General features: G+C 47.2%; 1 protein-coding gene across 1 annotated transcript; it reads left to right on the top strand.

Moving 5' to 3' along the window:
* Positions 1–502: 502 nt before the first annotated feature.
* LOC311215618 (uncharacterized protein) lies at positions 503–22528 on the top strand (the record flags this gene model as incomplete). The annotated part of the gene is made up of 18 exons (XM_084296888.1): positions 503–596; positions 1222–1336; positions 2557–2731; positions 3289–3400; positions 4410–4516; positions 5348–5474; positions 5762–5882; positions 6166–6251; positions 7309–7433; positions 8721–8780; positions 12663–12729; positions 13822–13916; positions 15542–15670; positions 17374–17488; positions 18268–18405; positions 19069–19235; positions 19710–19798; positions 22333–22528. 18 exons carry the CDS (start codon positions 503–505, stop codon positions 22526–22528), a joined length of 2118 nt encoding a protein of 705 aa, XP_084153014.1.
* Between the last annotated feature and the right edge of the window lie 616 nt (positions 22529–23144).

Genomic DNA, 23144 nt, shown 5'->3' with positions numbered 1-23144 from the left:
TCCAGTCCTTAGCTTCTTTATTTTACTGAACTGCTTGTTTCCCTCAAAATACCTGCAAAGGCTCTTCTCTTTATAGTATTCCTCTGCCTGCATCTTCCTTGTAGGTTTCTCCTTGTAATCTTTCAGGTTGAAGGTGACAGCAGCTGAGCCTGCAATTTATCGTGAACAAGTAGCTTTGGAAATCAAAATGTTGCATACTTCTAAAGTCTCTCCAATTCATTACTACTTATCCTTTCTTCTGCTCTGCCATGTTTTCAGCCCAGCATTGGCAATGGGCTAGATGGACTCTTACAACCCTACTTCTACAGTTTAACATTTTGCTTTGACACCAGGGCTCACGCTTGAAACACCAGGAACTGCCACACAATCTCCTGGGCCAGCCCAGGATTGTTCACTTTCCAAAATCAGTGCAAGAAATGTTAGGTATACTGTCACATCATTGCTTAATTACTTCTTTAATTTTTATTTTTTACCTGACTTTTGTACTCTCAGGACCATCCTTATGCACAAGATGATTACAAAGATAACCTGTAGATTGGGAAGATGTGTGTCCACTCTGGCATGTAGGACCACCCAGGTGAGAAGATTTCTGCATGGTGAGTAGTGTATTCTGAAACAGTCCCTGGGCAGAAAGCAAATTCCTCATCCGAATGCAGCAGAAACCTTGCTGGCAGCATTGTGGGAGAAAAGCAAAGAGCAGCATTTTCAGCTTTTGGAAGGATACTTCAAGTCCTAAATGCGCAGGGAGTTTCTGTAGCTTGATAAAGACATTAAAATTAGGAGAATTTTTGATGCAAAATAGTGTTATAATATATTGGGTTATTATGGTACCCTTGGTGCTTCCACTCCATTAACATGTTATTCTTTGGGTATGATTGCAGAGCTTAGTTCATTCACAGTAATGTTCATTTAAAGTAATATTACTGGAGCCAATAACAACACAGCTGCAATAGTGGTGGGAGAGGAACACTGAGTGATGGTGATGAGGATTATTATTTGTATTAATCGTAGCGTTGTTTTTTGTTTGGTTGGCTTTTGCAAATATTTCAGTCCCATAAAACGCAGTTTTAGTCTCCATGGAGTCATTTCTGAATTCCCCCAAAGATTAGCTGAAAAGGAGAATAAATGTATCATGATGATGACAATTTGCCTCTATAAAATAGCTCAGTGTTTACTGCAAACACCCATGCAAATAACTGATTTGTCTATATTTATCCCCAGGTGCTTATTTCAGGATTCAGCCCTCCGTACAGGAAGCCCTGATGGAGGGGAGACCAGTTGTAGCCTTGGAAAGCACCATCATTACACATGGCATGGCCTATCCTCAGAATCTAAGGTTGTGGATTTTATGTTCCTCACTCAACGAAGTTATAAGAAGGAAGCGAAGGGAAATGTCAGGTTGCTAGGGATACAGAATATGGGCTCTGGTGTGAAACAGTTGTATTTGGACTTCTAAGGAGAGCAGAACCATACAACACACGTCCTTACACAACACCTCACATTTCTGGCTTCCTTTAAAATCTGGCAGCAGGAAATATCATCATTTGCTCTAAGACTGATAAACCACACTTTGTGGCTGCGTAATTCGTACAGATACTGAAAACACACTGTGGTTTCTTTAGGTGTACCTTTTATAATACAAAAAGGACTAGAACACAATAGTGAAATCTACTCATTGGTACCACTCAGAGCAGCTGCTGCGAGAGCTGCTGGTCAACCTGTGCCCTGCATAGGGAAAAAAAAAAAATGCCCACAAAAAACTCTACCTGTTATTTATTGATGTCCTGTAAATTTGTGTTTTGTTCAGTCTCCTCTCCATCCTAGCTTCCTGAAAGCACAGGAAGGTTTCAGTATTGACCTTGCCATTGTTTTGCCTGGCATTTCATCTTACAAGGAAGCTCAGTAAGGTTTTGGAGAAGGTAGTTTCAGAGTTAAAGATTATCTAGTGTATGTACAGATAGCTCAGAAAGGGAGAACAAGCTGCTCTTAAAAGAAGACAGTAGTCTACAGATGATCAAATATAAAACCTGGAAAGCTTCAAAAAAACTAGTCTGAAACTCTAGAATATTCTCAGGCTGCAGCTTTTCTGCACTGTTGTTACCTTATATCTGACTGCTCAGATTGTGAAAAATACAGCCTGGTTGTTCAAATAGGACTTGAAGTATCTCAGGTTTCTATGAAGGTTTATGTTCTCAGAAATACAAGTAATAGATACTGAAAGGCTCTATTTGGAGAATATTCAGTAGTGTATAGTACAAATAATAGGTTTGCTCGTAAACCAGGCTATTTTATGGATGCTGCCTCAGAAATGAAGCACAGAGCCTGTACATTGCTGTCCTGAAAACGGGAGCTCTCGATAGCTCTGCACTGCTGTAAAATCAAATGCAAAGACTTCTGCCATTAGCAAGAGACAGAAGAGGAACCGGACTTTGCTGAAATCCCAAAAACTGCATAAAACTGGAAATTGGGAATGTTGGCCGTCAAACATGGTAGATGTCTTACCTGATTGTTTCCCTCACTAATTCTGTGATCGTTGTCTTGTCTATCTCATTCTAGCATGGCCAGAGAGGTAGAAAAAATTGTAACGACAAATGGAGCAGTTCCAGCCACTATAGGTATTTTAAGGGGTCAAATCCACGTGGGACTCACAGATGAGGAGCTTCAGTTCTTGGCAAGCAGTAAAAATGTAGTTAAAGTGTCTCGGAGAGATCTTCCTTATGTCCTCAGCCAGGTATGGTAATGCAGGCTTCCTATCTGATGTTTTCTGTATAGCAATAGGGTGTTCAGTTTCAAGCCAGGTAGATCTAAACCTCTTTAAGACACCACATAACATGGTGTCTTGTTGGTAAGTTGAAATATATTCCTAGCCAGAGTCAAAATACATCAGTCAGGGAATAGCAGACCTGGAGTCAGACCATTCTGCATTGGCTGGCTAAGCTAAGAACATTCATAACAGCAGGATAAGGGATCATCATGTTACATATGAACTATGTGACACACAAGCCACCCCAAGTTAGTGCTTGAGGTGACACTGGCTGCCCATGAACCCTTCTGGTTGGAAAGCCCTGGAGAATGAAGGCCTTTGCTACTACAAGAGCAGTTTATGTAGCAGGGATGATCGTTCCTCTGCATTTTTGCCTAGGAATATCTGTATCCGAATTTCACCTGCCAGCTGTGTCAGCAGCCTGGTGTGATGTTGCTGTGTGTCAGACCACCACCACAGCTGCCTGCATGCAGTGTTCTCTGGGTCGTGCTGGGTGCTGACTGTGACCGGTTGTCCCCTGACAGGGCTTGTCCGGTGGCACTACCGTGTCCGGAACAATGATTGCAGCACACAAGGCAGGAATCTGTGTGTTTGTGACAGGAGGCATCGGAGGCGTCCATCGGGGAGGAGAGAACAGTAAGAAAGTCGATACATTCTACTTTTCTTCTTGTTGCTGCAGTTTTATCTAATCCCATCTTTCTTCCTTTTTCTCGGTTTGTCCTACAGTAACTGTCTGCTCAGCAGAGTAAAGCTATCGTTCTTCTCAACCATACTCTGGTTGTTTTCTCTCCAGTATCTCCTTTCCAGAAGCTTCAAAATATTCCTCTTGAGCACCGGCCAGATAAGAGTGGGGGAGTTTCTCTTTATCCTTTGTTTGCACAGGATTATATGGATATCGTTTGATGGTGCAGCAGGAGCTGACTGTACTTTCCCCACTTTGTGCTCGCTGGATAACCTGACAGTGGCTGTGAAGCATGGTGCTGTTATTGGCTCGCTGACAGCTAAGGAGGAGGAGGGTCTCGCCACAAAAGAGATTTAGGCCCTGGTCCACGTTCCTCTCTGGAAACATGGGGACATGGCACAGCCTTGGCAGTGTAGTTTGTGACCTCTAAGCACATACTTTCTTTTTAGCCACGTATATTCCTAGCATAGTGTAAGCAAACTGCCCTGATGAATGCTGTCTCTTTCAGATGTGATATAAATTCCAGACCAGGGGGTTTCCTGAGGTCAGCAGAACTCCTGTGGTGCTTTTCTGCCAGCTATGTCAACACCACAATCAAAGTCTTCTTATATTCCATCTTCTTGAACTCTGTCCTTGTTTTATGACACCTTCTTCTTTCTTTTCAACCAAATTTTTGCATGCTGCTTTCTGAGGTGAACAAACAGGTGAGACAGTCAGTGTAGGGCTGCATCTCTGCCCTAGGCCAAGCGACTTCGTAGTTTTCAGTCTCTCTTCCTATATCAATCTCTCTTACAATCTCAACATCTAATAGCATGATCTAAACCTGTAATGTTTGTCTGTGGATCAAAATGGTTGCAAAAGCAGGCCCTGGCATCCCAGGCAGATACGGCTTTTTAAGAGGGCATTTAAGGTCACCTTGGTGTACAACGCTATCACAAACAACAGCTGCTTCTCTCTTGACAGCTCTGGATGTGAGTGCTGACTTGACAGAGCTAGGACGAACTCCAGTTGCTGTTGTATCTGCAGGAGTCAAGTCTATCCTTGATATTGGCAGGACACTGGAATATCTGGTAGGTATCATGGGCTGCTCAGAATGAAAGCAGGTGATGATATGCTTTGTGTACCAAGTCCAGCAGTGACAAGAAGGCCCAGCGATGTTGAGGCAGTTATTAAGCCCAAGATTTTCACAAACAACTATTGAGAGGATGTGAGGCCCATATTTGCCATTTTCTAGTTCTGGGGCTATTCAAGCACTGGGCTACCCCTAACACAAACCTATCTGTGTCCAGGATGCTGTTCCAGCAACTGTTCCAACTGAGGCCAAAGATACCCCAAGCCATGGCCTCTTTTCTGGCTTTAGAGTCACTTTACTATCTACTGGGAAAATGCTCCAGCACTGATGGATCACACAATCTAGATCCATCAGACTCTAAATCAAAATCAGAATTAAAAGGAGAAACAAGATGATTTTCATTAGAGTCCATTTTTAAGGTTTGGTATGTTGGAAATCACCACAGCCAGCACTTCAGGTGACAGCCAGTGTCAATACCTCTCAATCAGAAGCAGAACTCATTTAAATTCCTGTCAGCTCACAACATAACTTCGGATCCCAGCTTGTTACCTTGGACTCAGTATTGTGCTAGTGACAGCTGCCCTGCTTTTGATCAGCTCTGAGCAAAGCGCATGCGTCTCCTATGTTTCAATAACAGCTTCTGTCTGACTAGTTACCGCGTCCGGCTGTTTGATTTGACAGAACAGAACAGAATGGGATGTATGAAAGTAACCAAACATTGTGCTAAAGAAAGGCAGCTTCTAGCTGGTTAGAAGGGAAAAGTCAATCTCTTTTTGGGGGTTCCCTTTCCCTCCACTGGTTACCTTCTTTTCTCACATCCCGGCTGCAGGAGACTCAGGGAGTCTGTGTGGCTGCCTTTGGGGAGTCGAGGGAGTTCCCAGCCTTCTTCTCACGCCAGAGCGGCTTCAAGGCACCGTATCACGTCCAGGACGAAGAGGAGGCAGCTAAACTCATCGGTGTGTTCCAGCAGAGAAAGGTTCACGTGTGGCCCTGGAACAGAGGGTCACAAAAGTGGAATCTTTGTTGTTCTTAAAAGTCTTTGCCTCTTATCATACAGACTCAAAAGAATTAGGAGGATATAAGCCAATTGCTAGCTGGAAAAGAACCTGTCCTTGGGTCAGCCAAGCACAGGAGCTCCAGCCCTGCGTGTTCACACACCCTGCACCCACTCTCCTCTGCCCTTTTCCCTCAGCATTTCATGTGTCCGAGGAGAGCCGCTAACGATCTGCCTGTCCTCTCCCAGCCAGTGCCATGGGGCTAGGCCTGAGCAGCGGGGTGCTGATAGCAGTGCCCTGTCCCCAGGAGCGAGCTGCCTCAGGCCAGGTTATCGAAGAAGCCATCCAGCAAGCTCTCGGCGAAGCCAGGTGAGAGGCACCCTAAGCACTATCCTTTGCTCACCCTGTGGGCTTGAGGAAATAAATGACTTCAGGGACACTGCCACAGGGATTGTAGCACAGCTCAACCTTGGGTGTGGATGAAGCCACAACAAGGCTCTCACTGTTGTTTTATGTAACCTGAAGCTTGTTTACAGGACTCTTTATGGCGTGTGGTTATGGAGATAAATTGTCTGCTAGCAGCAGTGCTTCTCCTCTGATGCCGTTTCAGCTCGGTTTGTCTCATCTACAGTCATTTTCTTTGTATTTGCAGGTCCAAAGGGATTACAGGCAAAGAACTGACCCCTTTTATGTTACAGAAGATCAATGAATTAACCAACGGGAAATCACTGGACTCAAGTATCCTTTTACTAAACAGAGGGGAGGGGAAGAGGAGGAGTGTACTTCTCATTTCCTCCAATAACATTTACTGAATAACTCTGCCATTTTACTGACAGTCTAACGAGGGGCAAATACCTCATTATCTGCAAACAGCTGAAAGCTCAGCAATTGCATCCTGCTTCTTCAGCAGCACCGTTTCAGTCCTCATCCACTTCTGTGTTAAAAATTGGAGGCCAGCACAGAGATCAGGTGGTCCAGAGCCCAAAGGGATCCCTCACATCTGATCCCTGAGCTTGCCAGCTCTACGATGGAGTCTGAGGATCCATGCACATGGTGGGGTTGTACACTTGAAGATGCCTGGGTGAACATACTGCCTTATGCAACTCTTCATGCTAGTGCAGAGTAAGAGAAACTGGGACGAAAAATACTCCTGTGTAACGTGAATCCTCTTGCACAGGCAAGAGGAAGAGTCAGATCTACTGGCTGGGATGCTGATGTAGCATCTGGGAGAGCCAGGTTCACCTCCAGGCTCTGCTGCCAGCCTTCTGGGAAACCTCATGGCTGGTCAGTCAGGGCAGATAAGTAAAGGGGGGTTTGGATACTAGACTTGTATGCTGCCACAAAATGGGGTTTTCGAAGCCTCTGACACTTTGCTCCCAGGGAAACTGATGAAAAAGGGGCATGTAGATGAGATTTGGCAAAAATCTCAGTGGGCATCTAGTTCTGGAAAAGATGGCTGAGTTACTTAATGGTTCTTAGACTGTTCAGGTTAGGCACTTCACCTCATCTTCTGGGAGGCCTTTGCTTCTATTCCCTATCTGTAAAATGGGGATGTTAGATTTACTTTCCATGGACACAGATGGAGGAAGGTGAATACATTTAAAATGTCAGAGTGCTCATGCAGTACTGTAACCCAGTATATCTGCCCCCAATTGATTTTGGTGCAGGGCAATCAAATCTACCAAGTTTCACGGCATGCATTTCCTGTTGTCCCCCTCAAGGCAGATCCTACATAGAATTCTGTAATGTCAATCTTGCTGGTAATTTTCCTTTTTCTCAAAAAAATGCCATACAGACCTTGCTCTGATCAAGAACAACGCCAGAGTGGGCAGCTGCATTGCAGTGGCCCTGAGCAAACTGCAGAAAGCTACAAGGAAGGGGAACCTGCCTCGGCAAGAGGACACAACCCCACCTCAGCCAGTGAGTCCCCTGCTGTCCTCTGTTTAATTCCTATCTACTGACAGCACCGAAGATAAATTTTTATCTATTTCTAAAATAAGAGGTGACTCAGCCAGAGACCAATCTCTCTGCTTTATGCTGGCAGACATTCTCTCTTTAGTTTTCTTTATTGTTCTCTGATAAATTTCCTCTCCCACTCTACTTACAGAGAATGAACACTGATGATGGCCTAATCCCATTAAGTCTTAGACCACCAAATCCATTAAAACTTTAATCACCTTTTCACCTTTTACTGTGACCTCACATACAACTTCAATTGTATTCCTCTCAGTGCCAGGGAGCCCTTGTGACTACAGCAGTAGACCTGGAAGAGGGTGGTGGTAGGTGGATATTTTAAGCTGCTGAGTCACACACTTTTTTATAAATATCTCTTTTTTGTTGGCCTCCTGCTCATGACTGCCAAAATTACAAGAGGTGCAGCATATCCCAAACAAGATCCATTATAACTCATACTCCATTCACTATCTTGATTTTGTGTGTGCTACATGATTTACAGCAAATCTATTTTAGGTAGTCTTTAGAGAGCTGAAGAAGTTTCTAAAACCCATTTGCAGTAGGATTTTTTAACATAGAAGAACGCAGTGACTCCAAAGGCAATAACCCAGCATTTGACAGAATGAGGAAAAAAAGAGCTCTATGTCCCCAAAGAATCTGGGAACTTCCCATTTGTGGAGCTATGCTGCTTTTTCTGTTTTTATTGGACAATAAGACAACGATCAATAAAGTTTCACTGGGCAGGACAATGTCTTCCAGGAGCTTGCAAGAAATGACTGCATTTCTCTGCCCACTTTTTCCCATTTTCTTTTCTCCATTCTTACCCCTTCTCCTCCCCTTTACACGGCAATGTCTGAATCCTTCTGAGGTTTGGTACGTCAAAAATTGTCCTAAGAGAGAAGGCCTCAAGGGCATTGACATAACCAGATCGTGCAGCTTCTTACATTATTCCATGACCACCCAGTGAAACTGCCAGCACCCCTGTATGTGCACAATAATGTCCTGCCATGCTGGGGCTGGTTATCAGTAGGATAATTCAGAAAGCAACATTTAGAAAAGATTTCCGTTCTTTATGATTAGAATTGTGCAGACCTGCGTATAGCCAGCCAAAACACGCACAGGCCTTCACACTGTAAATGAGATAGCTTTCAAGAGGGTGGTAAAAGTAGGGGAAAAAAAGGCAGAGGAAAATTGGAGCTTTTCCCTTGAGTCCTTCCAATCACTTTTTTTTAAACCTCTTTCTTCCTTTTAAAGGTGGTGATCGGAGGTATCAACGTTGACTTTATAGCCAAGGCACAGAACCCTGTCATTCTGGTACTGTATCTTAGCACCACTGCCATTTCCAGCTACTTTTACAGGAGTACCAAGTCAAACGAGGGGCTGGGGATGGGAAGAGATGGTGTCAGTGCACGTTATCTTTGTGTCTGTATGAGCACACACACAAACACGGAAGGTGTAGTGCTGCACGTTCGGTGTGTTGTCTGGGTCAGACCTGGGGTGATACACGTTGACCTACTCAGTTCACATGCTGAAAGTCACTATCCCTACTACTTCAGACAAGATCAGAGCCATATATCATCCTTATGAACTCCACATATCACTCCAGCCTTGACAATCAGTGTTAAGGTACCTCTGGGCTCTTCTCTGATGCCGCAGGTCCGAAGAGCTGTTTTAGCAGAAGAGCTGCCCAGGTCACTCACTAAGCACATATGCAAAGAGCTAGAAGCCATGGGTGAAGACCCTCACTGTGCTAACCCATAATCAAGGGCAGACCCTATAGCGAGGAAATCCCCAGGTAAGAGACAGTTCTGGCTGCCTGGGGCTCTCTTAGCAATGGACAGTGGCATGAACAGGAGCCAAAGACCCCATGTGGAGTACCCACAGTGGTAGTGGAAGCCTTTGAGAAAAGTAGTGCTGACACAGTTACAGCTAAACAAGAGAGCCAGCTTCTTCAGTCATACAGGGTTTGAATCACACACACACAGATTGCTCTAAAAATATTGAGCATTTTAAATGTCACCAGACCTTCTCTTTCTCACTGTGGTTTGACCACAAAACAACCAAGAGGCTAAAGTGGGACAGACTTGCAGGCATGGGGCTTCCCCATTGCAAATGACAGCCATTACACAGCCTACAGAATTTTTGTTGAGATATAACACGAAGTACCACAGGCTGAGTTGGTGGAGCTTGCTCACAATTTGTTTAGCACCTCAAGTTACTCTATGCTGATTGCTGGAGCAGAAACTCGTGGCCATCTTCGTCCTTCAAATTGGGCGCTCTGTGAAGACCTCTCAGTCAGATAGGGAAAGACCTGCTGGGGAAGCTCTCATTAAGGAAGCTGGCTATTCAAGGATATGGAGGCAAAGGCCAAACAGTATTATAGGGGTCAAAGGTGACACATGCCGGAGCATTAGCTATGCAGACTTGTAAAACTGAAAGCCCAACTGCTTCTGCAGTGATCTAACCGATAGCATGCATGCCCCAAACCGTGACCAGGAGTGGGCAAGCCACCTCCCGTCGTGTCAGCAGTGAGTGCAGACCCCTGGACCACCCATGGCATGGTGAGGGGCAAGGATAGCCACACATCCCAGTGGAAGCAGCTGGCAAGGGAAAAGGAAAAATTTGTTAATGTTGCATTTAAAGGTGAGGTAATACCTGTCTGTATGCATAGCAGTGAGCCCTAGAGCTGAAGGCCCATCAGGGCAGCTACCCAAATACCAAGCTGCAGGAGGATTTGGGAACTGACAGACAAAACGTTTCTGCTGACAGCTTCTGCGGTTATGCACAGAGGAAAAAGCAGTCTCAGCAGTATTGGTCTGCTTTGGCTCTCAAAGACAGATTTTTCCAAAGAGATCAGCACCCAGCAGGTCCCACCCTTATACATGCTGTATTCACTGCAGAGCGTTAGGGTACCACTCGCACCTCGTGCTGTCCCAGTTAGCAAGAAAGCAGCTGTATTCTATACCGTTTTTAGCTTTCACATAGCTTTCAAGGCTATCCAGAAGCAAAGTGCCCTATAAATAACTATTTGGATGTAAGTCATCTTGCAGAGAAAGACACATGGTCTCTTGCAGAGGGAAAGGTGTTGGATGAAGCATTCTGGTTATAATGTTCTCAGGATATCCAGAAGTAGAGCAGAGTCTCACTTTTACATTAGCAATTCAAGTCTTTCAGGACACAGAAGAAGGTCCTAGACACTCTGTCAATTCCCTGAAACCTTGCCAGAAAGCATCAACTCAAGTCATCTTGCAAACCATCTCAGCAAGCCTGTTTTCATCTTAGCCAAACCCACTTGGACGTAATGTAGAAGAGATAACCCAAGTGCTGCTCAGATTGAGTTACCAGCTGAGCTGGCAAGGTGTGATAAGGGCCAGTCATTGCTTTGTCTTTACAAGCAGGTTGCCAGTTCACCTCTCACTGCACCCACTTGCTACTTTAAGGCGCTTTAATCTTCATTTCTTTATGTCTTGTGGGGCTGTACAACACCAGAACACACCCCGGCTGGGTCCCTGAGTGGGAGGCTGGTACACCCACTGTTAGGGCAAAGCTTGGCTTAAAAAACCCGAAGCTCTGTCTTTGGAATGTGGGGGCGAACTGAAAGAGAAGATCAGCATGCCAGGCAAAGAAGGGAGCTCATGAGTATTTTCAACACTCCTGCTGGTATCAGCTTTGAAAACCAGATACTTGCACTGCACTGAGTGGAGTCTGTGCTCATTACCAAGGGCAGTCAGCACCCTCTTTTAATATTGAAATAGGGGCCAGCACCAGTGGTAATTCACAGGGAGCATAAGCAAATGTGATGGAGTGGAGTTTGGGTGAATGGGGAGTGGTGAGGAGTGGAAAGGTGGACAGAAGTGATAGGTTGTTTATCTGCAGCGCTGCTCAGGGTGTCTGAGCAGTGCTGGGCCTGGAGAACTGCCAGGCAGAGGAACAAAGGGGTCAAGAATTAGCATAAAGTCTTATAGACTGCACAACTGGGGAGACTCACGGGAAACAAAAGCAGCCTGGGGGTAATAAAAGAGCATGTTTACATGGGAGAGCAGCCTCTCAGTTACAGGACGGGATGAAGAAAGTATTGCCTATAAGGGACAGATATGTACAGGTCCATGAGAGCAAAGCTTGGCACAGTGGAAGAAGGGTCCCTAGAAAGCTTTGGTATGAGTTTTAAGAACCCCCAAGAACTGTGAGGAGTTGGATGAAGAGCATTTTTCTACCCCAAGGTAAAATCCTTGTTTAGGATGGGTAGAAGTGTTTACAAGCAATAAAAATGTGCATGTGCAGGGGTATTCTGGTGCACCTGAGCTGACATGAGAGTCTGTGCCAGGAGCTGCTCTGCACGGGCATGCACATGCTTCTGCACTTGCCACCCAAACACTCAACATACTCTTGAAAGCTATGGATTATCCAGAGCTGTTAAAATTGTTACGAATGCCAGTGACAAGCTCTCTTCTGAAATGGAAAATACATTTCAGGTTTTTATGAAAAAGGAGCTTTAAAACCATTTGATAGTCAGTGATGAAGCCCAAAGAGATCGGAGCACTTACTGAGGTCGTTCTTCTCGCAGGAAAATCAGGAGGAGATGGATGAGGGACTGCCTACCTTCTGACAATTTGGTCATTTGTCACAGACTGACAGATGGACAGAGAAGGCAGAGGCAAGGGAAAAGAGAAGCTGGTAATCACACAGGTGGAAAGGGGTGTTTCTGAGGAGGGAGATGTTTGGGAAGAGAAGGGTAAGTGGAAGAAAAGCATTCAGACACTGAAATAGATCCTTCCATGAGTAAAGTATTGCCCACAGAGGACAGTACAGGCAAAGATGACAAAGCTCATTCTATCTTCAAAATGGGGAAAAAAAATGGGACTCTGGAGTCACAGTGCTGACACGAGCAAGTAAATTCAGAGGGCTGCTCATATTGACATTATTCAGAAAGGTTCTAGCCAACAAGACCAAGACAGCAATACATGGGGAGCCCAAACTGATCTCCCCTCCTAGGAAGTGGGTCTTTGTCGCCAGGGTTGAAGTCTGCAGATGGGCTGTGGGAGTTTGTGCTGCACACAAACCCATACCTAGATGGCTTCTACCCCCTTAATTGCTGCCCTTTCAGCAGCATTAACTTCACTTCAAATATTAATGGAGAGATGGCATCTATGCCAAGTGGTTCTCCCAGCTTTGCTGATTAATAATTTATTCCTCCAGGGTGGTGGGCAAACGAATGCTGGAAGAGTGAGACGAACTTTCGGCGGCGTTGGAAGAAACTTGGCAGGTGCCTAGTGCTTGGGTTTGCCTGTGGGTGCGTGTCAGCTGTGATTTGTCCTTTCACGTTCCTTCAACAGCAGGAACTGTTGAGATCTGGGACGCTTTAGGCAATATACCAGGGGACAGACTGCCTGGAAAAGGCAGAGGCACTCCAAAAAATAAGAGGGGAGGAGGAAGTTGGGCAGCGACCATGAAAAGAAAGGTCCTCAAATATGGAATTGACTAGTATATAGCACAGGGACCCCAAATCAAGGTTAAATCAACATCAATGATCCTCAGTGACTGCTGAACGGCCTGGTCCTCAGTTTCTGAGTTAATGTCAGGTTGTAGTCACAATAAAGTATGTCCTGAGAAATGACTAGGCCTACACAAAGATGATCATCCATGCACCAGGGACAAGAGGAGCTAGGACACAGGAATTACTGTAGGAGAGAAAGGGCCACAGGCAGTAGCAAAGGACCACAGTGTGCCTGCTGCTCCTCCACAAGCAGTAGCAGACCTGTGTTTGCCCACTGAAATTAGCAGGGGAACATTACAAACAGGTCTTTGGATTACTCTGGCTTGTTGGCCTTTCCCAACTCTTCTTAACATAAATCTACTGTCACTTCAGATCACAAGTGGGGAAGCTTGAGGAAAGAAGAAATGCCACCCATCTGCTGAGGTATAATTTCAGTAACCTGAAGGGAGAAGAGGAAGGATTTCCTGTGAGGCCGTTCAGGTTCCAGTAAGACAGTATGGTGAGAAAAGCAGGGCGGCAAGGCTGCGCACTGAAGCGATGTGGGCTAGCCTGCATGCTTGTGATAGGTGAAGGAAATGATGCCAGGGAAATGCATAAGTTTCTTCCTCCTTCTTCTCTTTCCTCCTCTCCCAGTGGTTCCAGAAGATTCAGAGCCGCAGCATGGCAGGCAGCCACAGATCAGCCCAGCCCAGCCAGCCTGGCAGCAGCTGCAGCCTTGAACATCCTGCTAGATGAGGATAGATGGGCATTCAGTTTTCCAGGAGAGGGCTTTCCTACAGACACTCAGCCTGCACAGGCTGTCATTGCTTTCACAGCACTCCAACAGATCTATTAATGTCTTTTGTTTCTGTTTGCTTTTAGACTGCTTAAGCCGCCTCGGGCTGACTCCTCTCTTTCTGTCTGCCGTGGGGAAGGACGAACACTCAGAGTCCATCCTGCACTACTGTCAGCACATGGTACGTTGCACCGTAGTGGCACTTGAGAAGCACGGAGGTGATGACATTACTTAAAGGGAAAAATCCTTTTAACCCTGGCAGTCATAAGAGTCACCTTTCATCAGGCTAAGAGTGAGACCAGTTCAATGCTCCTTTAGTTACAGCCAATTAAAAAGCAAGGAGCCACCCCCAGCACACAGGCTACATGTATGGACAGCTTGCAGTCTGAACCATGTGGCCTGAATTCAGCTCCAGGGACTGGTGTTTGAAGGACCAAGAGAGGTAAATCAGGAGAAACAACAAAAATGCCTAAGAAGACCTAAGCACAGCCAGAAATATGCAAAACCTGACCCTCAGGATAAACAAAGCAATGCCAAAACAGCCTGATTTGGGTAAAGCATAAGACAGAGAAAGCCCAGAACTGGGACCCAAAGCCAGGCACCTCCCCGGTTCAGAGCAGCATCCTCCACAGAGCTGTCCACACCCCTCACCGTGCACCAGAGGAGTACCTGGTGCTCACAGCCACTTGTCCTCGAAGGTCAGGGAGCCAGGAGCTCCCCAGGGCTGTCAGGGCACAGCCTGGCCAGGCAGGGAGCAGAGCAGGCCCTGAAAGCAACCCCAGCCCTCAGGCACCTCTGTGGAGAAGAGACAGAGCTGAGGGCAAGCCAGGGGTGTGGGTGGAGACCCCAGGTGAGGCTGGTCAGGGTCATTAAGGTCTGTTAGTGCTTTCAGGACCCTGATGTGCAGACAGAAGGAGCACCTGAGGCCTTAGTTCTGGCTACCTGAGCAGCTCAATAACAGCAGCAATAGGAACAAGAACTCGCATTTAGTATATAAAGGCTTGATAACTGCAGACCTGTAATCTCTCCTCTACCCAAGCATGGCACAGTTTGAGCTATCACAGTGAGCGGTCTCCCAAGGGAAGATGCGGCAGGACTAGCTGCCAAGCAATCTTGGCCTGCAAGAAACATTACCAGCAGTACAGGGGATGACCTTGCCCTTGTGATGCCAACTTCCCTGTGAACTACTCAGCAGAAAGCACTTCTCCATCCCCATGCACATTCCCAGAAATGCCCCACATTCTCTCTGCAGATCATTCAGGCTGCCCACAGAGGAAGGACACCTCACAGTCATGTCCATGACTGCTGTAAAAAGGGCTCCGAGGCTGCCATCAAAATCAGCCTCCCTGCCCATGCAGTCAGTGAGGTCGCTAACATCATCACTAGCTGGAGCATGCCACCAAGGTGTGCCTGGCACGCCATCAGATCTGTCACATAAGACAGGGGAAAGGATGGCTGGGGCAGGCAGTGCTTCAGCCCTTTGCAGGACGCCCTTCCCTTACAGCAGGGACACCACCCATGGAACCGCGTGGCAGAGGCCTGTCGCGTTCATTTACTGAATCAGTTCTTTAATCTTTGCTGTGGCTTCTCTTGCGTTGCAAATATTAATAACCAGCCATCTGCCAGCACTGCCGAGACCAAGATTTCCCTGAAATGTTGTTTGTCTTAAGGGAGAAGGGAGGTTGAAGGGAGAACAATGAGCTGGGCTGCAGCTACAAATCAGGTGGGCACAGGGAAATAGTATGGACATTGAGCTGAGTGACAGGGAAGAGAAACGTGCTCCACAGGTAACTGTTCTTGTTTTAGGACATGAGTGCCATCCTGCAGCTGGAGAGGAAGAGCACAGCCACTTACTGTGCAGTGATCACCAGTGCTGGGGAGCTGAGCATTGGCTTGGGAGATATGGACATCCACCACCAGATAACAGAGCAATACGTATGCATGTCAGCTGATTTGTATGTAACCTGCTGCTTAAGAGAAGGAGTGTGGAGGTGTGACAAAAAACAGCTAGGGAAGCTGTACCAGGAGTGAGTGGGTGTGTGGAGGGAACATGGGAAATCCTAAAGTTAACCCCAGACATTGGCCACTGGGATTGCAGCATGGCAAGCTACCAGAGCTGCCTGTTGCTGCTTACCCAGATGGAGCTTGACCTGTGAGCCAGAAGCCTCTTCAGTGACAAGTTCCAGTTAACCTATCACTTGTTGTACCATAAAGCCATCGGTAATTCCAGTCTACCTGCAGAAATGACATTTCCCCCTTTAGGGGAAAGCCAAAAACCAACCTTGGACAGAACACTGGTTAAAGAAAGTTTCCCTATTCCACCCTCTCCCCGCCATCCCTTTTGTTTCTACATGCTGAGTCGTATAACCAGGTACTGCTTCTCAGCACATCCAAGCCTTCAGAACATCAGGGCTAATGGAAGCATTAATTACAGATTGATTCAGTGAAAGCCCCGTCACTGCACCCTCCTTCCCTACTCATTCTGCTGTCAGCAGAACAAAAGCCCGTACCTCATGACTGACAGCAACATGAAAGTTAAGTGCAATTTACTTACCGGTGGGCTCCCCGTGAGGTGGAGGCTTCGTAGGAAAAAATATGGTCATTGCTTCCACTTCCATCCCCACCCTGCCTCTCCCAGGCCTTGGCACAGAGAACCATTACAAGACAGATTAATTCTGTTGAGCTTTATGAAACAGATGTGGCCAGTGGAAAATCTGAACCAATCCTCTGCTGCAAAGTGCATTTTGGCAGTCCTTCTTTCAGCCAGGATTAGTGGAGACACAGGAGGGAGGCTGCACGAGTGCCTATGGCACTGACCTGGGGTTTGGGCAGTGGTCATGCAGCCTCAGAGAGCCAAGGGGCATCAGGTGCCCACTACCTGCTTTACAGACAGCAGTAACAGAGCACTGTGTCGAGCAGCACTGTAGTCACAGGGCTAAACATAAGAGCTGAACAGGGCATGAACAGACAAAAGGAAATTAAATGTGATAAAACAAAACCCCCAGACAACAAAGAACCAGTCTATGTGCCTCTTCAAAGGGTGATTTAAGTCATCTTCCTCCAGAAAGGGAGCTACCAGCCAAAAGCCTGCATCTCACTGGGTTGTTAGCACCAAGTTCAGAAAGAAAACTCACTTTCAGATGGTGCTCTCACTTCTCCAAGACTGGTTTTGCTGCTGGCGTTGTGCTTCCCCTCTTCCCACTGCCTGCCTGGTCATTGCAGGAGCTGTTGCAAAGCCCTCCTTGGGACACCTGAACGACACAGGCAGCAAGCGAAGGAGCAGTCAGGCCAGGCAGAGCACAGGGAGTCCTACAGTGACCTGAAATAGCAGCATTCCCTCTCCCTGTAGGTCTCTGACTGAGCCAGGGGCATCAAAGTGGTCAGGGGAGGACCAGCATCCTTCTCTGCTGGAGGGGCCCAGCCCATTGAGTCTGCCTCTTAATGATGGGGAGCAGGGAACAAGAAGGGGAGGAAGAGAGGTAAACGGAGAGATCCGCTTTCCTTAGGGAATCACTCCTTTAGGTCCATGCCTGCACCCGAGAACTGTGATACGAGTGAGAATCCTACATCCTCGGTGTGAACAGGTCCCTCTGCAATGACTCAGGCTGTCTCTGCTCTGTGTCCTGGATTTGCACTAGGTGTCCCAGTTCAAGGAGAAGCTGTGCCGGGCCCCACTCATCTGCATCGATGGAAACGTGCCTCTGTCCACTATCCAGTACGTCTGCCAACTAGCTAGGGAGCATCAGCTAGCAGGTAAGGAGAGCCTGCCCAGCCCTGGCCCCACAGCTCCTATCAATGTGTGCACTGGGACACTCCACACACCCCAAGCACCCTCCTCTGCTGCTTGACGGAGATACCCAGCTCTTGCCTGACATGCTGTGTTGCTCAGGGCTCCTGTCTACACTTGCTTTATTTCAAATGGTTGAAGCCTTTCTGCTTTCTCTGAGTTTGTCTCATCCTGCAGCTAAAGCGCACTTCCTGTAGCGTAGGAGCTACAGCCCTCCAGCACTGCCAGAAAAAGCTGCTCTCTTTGCCTTTAATCTCCAGGCTAGCAGATGCGTGTGCTTCTGTAGCTTGCTTCTCAGAGTAAGTGCTAAAGCATCATTTGGGAGGATTTCTCTCACATTTCCCCAAAAATACATAGCCCCTCTCCTGCTACACTGAGGACCCTTCACAAGGCTCCTGAACCGTTGGAGTTACCCCTCCATTTTAAAAAGCAAATCCTGAAGGAGGAGACAATGTTCTTAAAACCTGGCAGAGGCTCCAAAACCAGCTAAAAGGAGTAACAGACCTGAAGTCTGATTATATCATTCCAGAGCCAGAAGGAGCCATGTCATTGCTGAGCAACAGGAAGGAAAACTGGGGAGACCTGCTCTCCAGCACGGGGGAAATAACATTTAGCTTCTAATACATTACACATATAACCCTGCTTGTGCTGATCTCACTTAGCCTTCTGCACCGCATCCTGCTCTGATGTAGAGATGAACCACTGATTAAATAATTAACTAACCAATTGCAATGTTGTTTTTAAGTGTGCTATGAGCCAACAGATGAGAACAAGGCCTCTAAGCCATTCCTCTCAGACAGCTGGAAAGCACTCACGTACATTTCCCCCAACCTCCAAGAGCTAAGAGCAATAAATCGGACCCTTGGGAACCCTCTGCCAGCAGGTATTGAACACTCAGAAGATTCAATCACATTTTCAGATAATCTAGACCCTGGAGAGAGTGTTTGCCTCCGCATCTCCCATTTCAATCAAATTGAGTTATAACACAGTGGGAATTCATAAGCAGCCTTGGCATCTTCTACCTTGCACCATCTCTGCAGGGGTTGTACGGCTCAGGCCAGACTGATGATCTATTAAGAACGCAGTAGGCCCAGGGTGGCTCCTTGTCCATTTTCCTCGCTTCACCATCCAAAGAAGAATAATTTTTAGTTTATAAATGTCTCAGTGAAGCACGATGCTCTGAGGGCCCCGAAGGCACCACCCTCTGGGGAAATGAAATACCCCACCACATGCAGGTGGAAGTCCGAAAGTATCAAAACAAGAAAGTCATGTTTTTGTTTTTGTTTTTGTTTTTGGACAGTTTTTTGGTCTCTACAGACACATCTGTAGTCCCGTGATGGTGGTTTCCTCAGCTTAGGATAAATGGTATGGAAATCTGGTGTTGGATAATTTTGTGTTTCCTACAATTCAAAGAACAAACAAACAAAACACTTTTCTTATAACTAGTTGTGTTCATAAATGGGAGAAGTAAGAATAGGAGCCTACATAAGGGCCTGCTGAGGACCTTTACAGTTATGCCACCCTTTTTCCTCCCTGCTGCCTGCAGAGCTGCCGTCCAGGTTGGAGGATGTTATCCAGACAGCCATGGCCTTGGCCCGCCCTTTGCTGGCCCACCTGTGCTGCGTGGTGGTGACCCTGGGTGCTCACGGCGTCCTTCTCTGTGGCAAGAGCCTGGGAGGGAGCATCTCGCTTCGTCCAGCAGCTCACGAGCAGGTAAGGGCACGGAAAACCAACCCGGGGCTCTCGGCTGCTTCTGCTTGGGACCATGCAGCACCGCTGCTATTTCTGGTGGCGAAGCAGCAGTGCTGGGAAACGTGGCATCACAGTTGGCAAGTGTTCATGTTTGGGGGCGGAATACACGGCTCTGAGGATTAGCGAAGAAAATCATGTTGTCTGTCCTTCTGGCTCCTAGCAGCAGTGCTTACAGCCAGCTCATTTTAAATGTGCTTGCCCTGAATATTCATGACAGCAAGCTTCATTTTCAGCAACTTAAATCACCGATCTCCTCCAAACCATGAAAAACAATTATTAAGATTATTGGCTTATGGCTTACATTTATTCTTTTTTTCATTTTTTATTTTTTTTTTAATATATTTTTGGTTGCTGTGCGGGTCTGGATGGCAGCAGCCACATCAGACCCTACCAGCCTGGGCAATTCCCACTAACGTCCCTTGTCTCCCCACACAGCCTGCTGCTGCCAGCCTCTGTGCCACCCACTACCCTGCCATCCACATCAGCAGGGAGGAGATAGTCAATGTCTCCGGAGCTGGTGACAGGTATGTTTCTAGCTACTCCATCTTCTCCAGCTAAATGTGGAACAGTCATAATGGGATTTCTTTCAAATTCTACTGCAAAGTCAAACTCCATTCTGCTGCTTGAGGAACAGACACTAGAGACACAAGGACAGGGCTGGTTTCTGTGATTCCATGCAATGCTTGCTAAAAATGTCCTGCTAAGCATCTTGAAGCCAGTCTTGCCATTATTAGTTTTGATTTTCCTTAGGATCCAAGTCTTTCATGGCAATCCAGGAGTTCTGAATTACTCTGGGCTGAGCTGCTCAAAGCAAAGTAAACCACCTTACATCAAAGCTGACTTCCTAGCTAACTAATTTACTTCCACACTTCTCCAGTGGAAGAGGGACTGCCACTCAGCAGCTAGAATTGCCCTGTAAAAGCATCTCATCAGGTTCTGCACTAGCCTCTGGCAATAGCTCGTGCTTCAAAAGAGCCTGCTGTATAATTCGCCTAGCTGGTCACACAGTGCTGTACAGGGGAGTAGGAAGTGACACGTATTATTCCTACCCCCGGTGATCAATTCTCAGTCTGCCAGAGTAGAGTTTTATTATGCTCCTTGTTAACTTGTCAAACTATATGCAGCAGCCGTTTTATTTATTTATTCATTTCCTGCAATAGTTGATTCTTCCCTTTCATTGCCTTAGGCCAGACCAGAAGGCTGTATGTGAGATATTTCCTCTTATTTTTCTACTCTTACCTAGCAGTAACTCAACATAGCAACACTTCCCCTTTTTTCTTTGATGGGTGGGCAGAAAGAATAGTCATCTTTGTGATAACTTACAGAGTCCTCAATATTTTAGCTAGTTTCAAGCAACAACTCTTGCTAAGTTAATTAGTCTACCTAACGCCAGAGCCTCTGATTACTCCTAGTGTCCCAAATCACCTCTCAGACAAGTTGACCACCACTGGCACAACACCCTGAAGAAGACCACAGTGAGTGCAGGTCTAACACAGCAACAGAGCTTGGGGCAAGCTCGTGGGGTCACCCATCCCATAGCATCTCGGCTTTGCTCGCTGCCTCTAGCAGCCTCTGGCAGCCCCTCCAGGGGCACAGCTTCCTCCCTGCACCATCTGCTCCTACACAACTGCCCCAAACCGATTTGTTCTGGGGGCCAATGGAAACTGAATGTCTTCCTTATGGCTTCCTTTCCCTTTCTGAAGGGTTAATGTAAGGGAAGAGCAAAGGCAAGGTAATGTGCACCACTGTCAAACACCTCCACTGAGTTAAACGGGAGTACAACAGGCAGCCCAGCCTGTTGGCTTCTCCAAGGGACCATGCAGTAGGGTATAACTCAGGACTACTGCACATCCACAGCTCAGCCCTACAAACCCTTCAGCTCCTAAGGCTGGGGGATCCCGAGGCTGTCCTACAACCCAGAGCCACTGCCCAAGGAGCCGCGGGGTCTGCGTGCGGGGAGCAGGGGCTGTTTTCTCCTCGCACCCGGCTGCTGTGGCAACAGCGTGCCCACACTCGGCATTGCTAGGGGATGCTCCCCCAAATATTTACGCTGAGCCTCGAGCTGTTGAGAGATTGAGTGGTTTCTTGAAACCACAATCTTCTGTGTCTTTGTTAAGGGGGGGAAAAAAATGAGGTAATTAGCCAGAGTGCAAAAAAGGAGTCATTTTCCCCTTCACACAGATTTGCTCATTAATCCTCCCTGTTGTCACATTTTCCTGCCCTTCCTTCTTCATCCTCAATGCTATTCTCCTCTCCCTTCACTTTCCCTTCTCCTTTGTCCTTCCCTAGCTCCCTAGCATCACAGTTGCATTTCGCTATGAACACACACTGGCTGCTCCCAGCTGGTCCCCAGCAGCACCCTGCATGTATCCGTGCTTCGAAAGAGCTGTGCCCTGCACGGCAGGCACATGCTGGAGTCACCCTCTTCTGATGGCCTCCTTGTAAGGAGCTGTGGGTCACAGCTGCTGCTCCAAGCACTGCCATCATTTTTTCCTGGGAAATCTCAAATGGAAAACCGCTGCTAAAGTTGACAGAAATCTGAATCAGAAATCTCATTTCAGCTTTGGATTTTCTTTTTCTATTTGTGTCTGCTGTCCCTCTCACTTTATACTTGGAGATTTACCTCTCTTCCCATCTGTATCATCCCAGTGGGGGAAAGGAGGGAGTGTAACATGGTACCAACAAGCAGCAGAGAAGCAACAAAATAAATAAAGAGCAAGGGAAAAATAGATTCGTCCCTTTGTAGACACACTTTCTTTTCTCCTGGCTCTCCTGCAAAACTGTGGAAAAAAGAAAATGTGTTGGAATGGGAAATGCCCTTGACTTCTCGGATGAGAAGCAAATAAAATGCAAATGAACAGCACCACTTGTTCCTTCCAAATTTAAAACTAAAAATAAGAAGCACAGAATTCTCATCATCACCTCACCCCTCCTCTAAGACAAATTCTGCTTCTCTAAGTGTTAATCTGGATCCAAGTGAGTTCTCTCCCCAGTGGCCACGTTCCCAGGGCCAGGGCTGTTCCCCAGCGCTCAGGGCTGCCTTTCTGTCTCTCCGCAGCTTACTGGCAGGCCTCCTTGCAGGGATGCTCGCTAAGCACAACACAGACACCTGTGTCCGGATGGGTCTGCTGGCTGCGAGCCTGTCCCTCCGCTCCTACGAGCCCATTTCTCCAGCAATCAGCGCTGCCACTGTCAGCTGGCAACAAGTCCAGGGCAAGACCTGGCCAGAGGCGAAGGTATGGAAGATGGACTAGGTCACCACGGCTCTCTCAGCCATCACCTCCTCAAACTGTTTTGGAGCAAACCCTCACGGAAGGAGGCCCCAGCTCAACAAACTTCTTGGTAAAGAGAAGCTGGTTTCTGACCTTTTGGACCTCCAGCTTCCCTGAAGCTCCACTCCTCCTAGACTTTCTGTTGAGGGAACTTCCCCTTCCTCTACCTCATGTCTCTGTGGTTCATCATCACGGTAGCTCTGTCACTGGCTCCCAGACCTCCAGGACCACGTCTCTTCAGGCGGGCCTGGCAGCAACACCCCCTCCTGCTGCTCACTCCTGGTTTCTGTGGTGGGCCGCAGCCTGTGTAGAGCCTCAGCTGGCAGGAGCACAACGCTGTAGGACATCCTCATCAGTCTTCCCAAGCCAGCCAGCAAACGCCGCACTTTCTTGCTCTTTATTAGCAAGGACATCTACATTTACATCAATTTTGTATGAATCAGGTCTGGACCACAGCCTTTAGACAAGCAGCCAGTACAGCCTTACTCCAGCTGCCACCGACTGGTGTCCATGCTCATTGTCGTAACAGCTGTGTGTGAAAATACCTGTGCTTTGTTCGGGTTCCTTATTGTCTGTACCAAAACCAGCTCCCTGCCCT

Source organism: Netta rufina (genome assembly GCF_964035555.1).
Source record: "Netta rufina genome assembly, chromosome: 1".
Lineage (NCBI taxonomy): Eukaryota > Metazoa > Chordata > Aves > Anseriformes > Anatidae > Netta > Netta rufina.
Note: the sequence above shows the minus strand (reverse complement) of the source record. Positions and strands in the feature narration are given on the sequence as shown.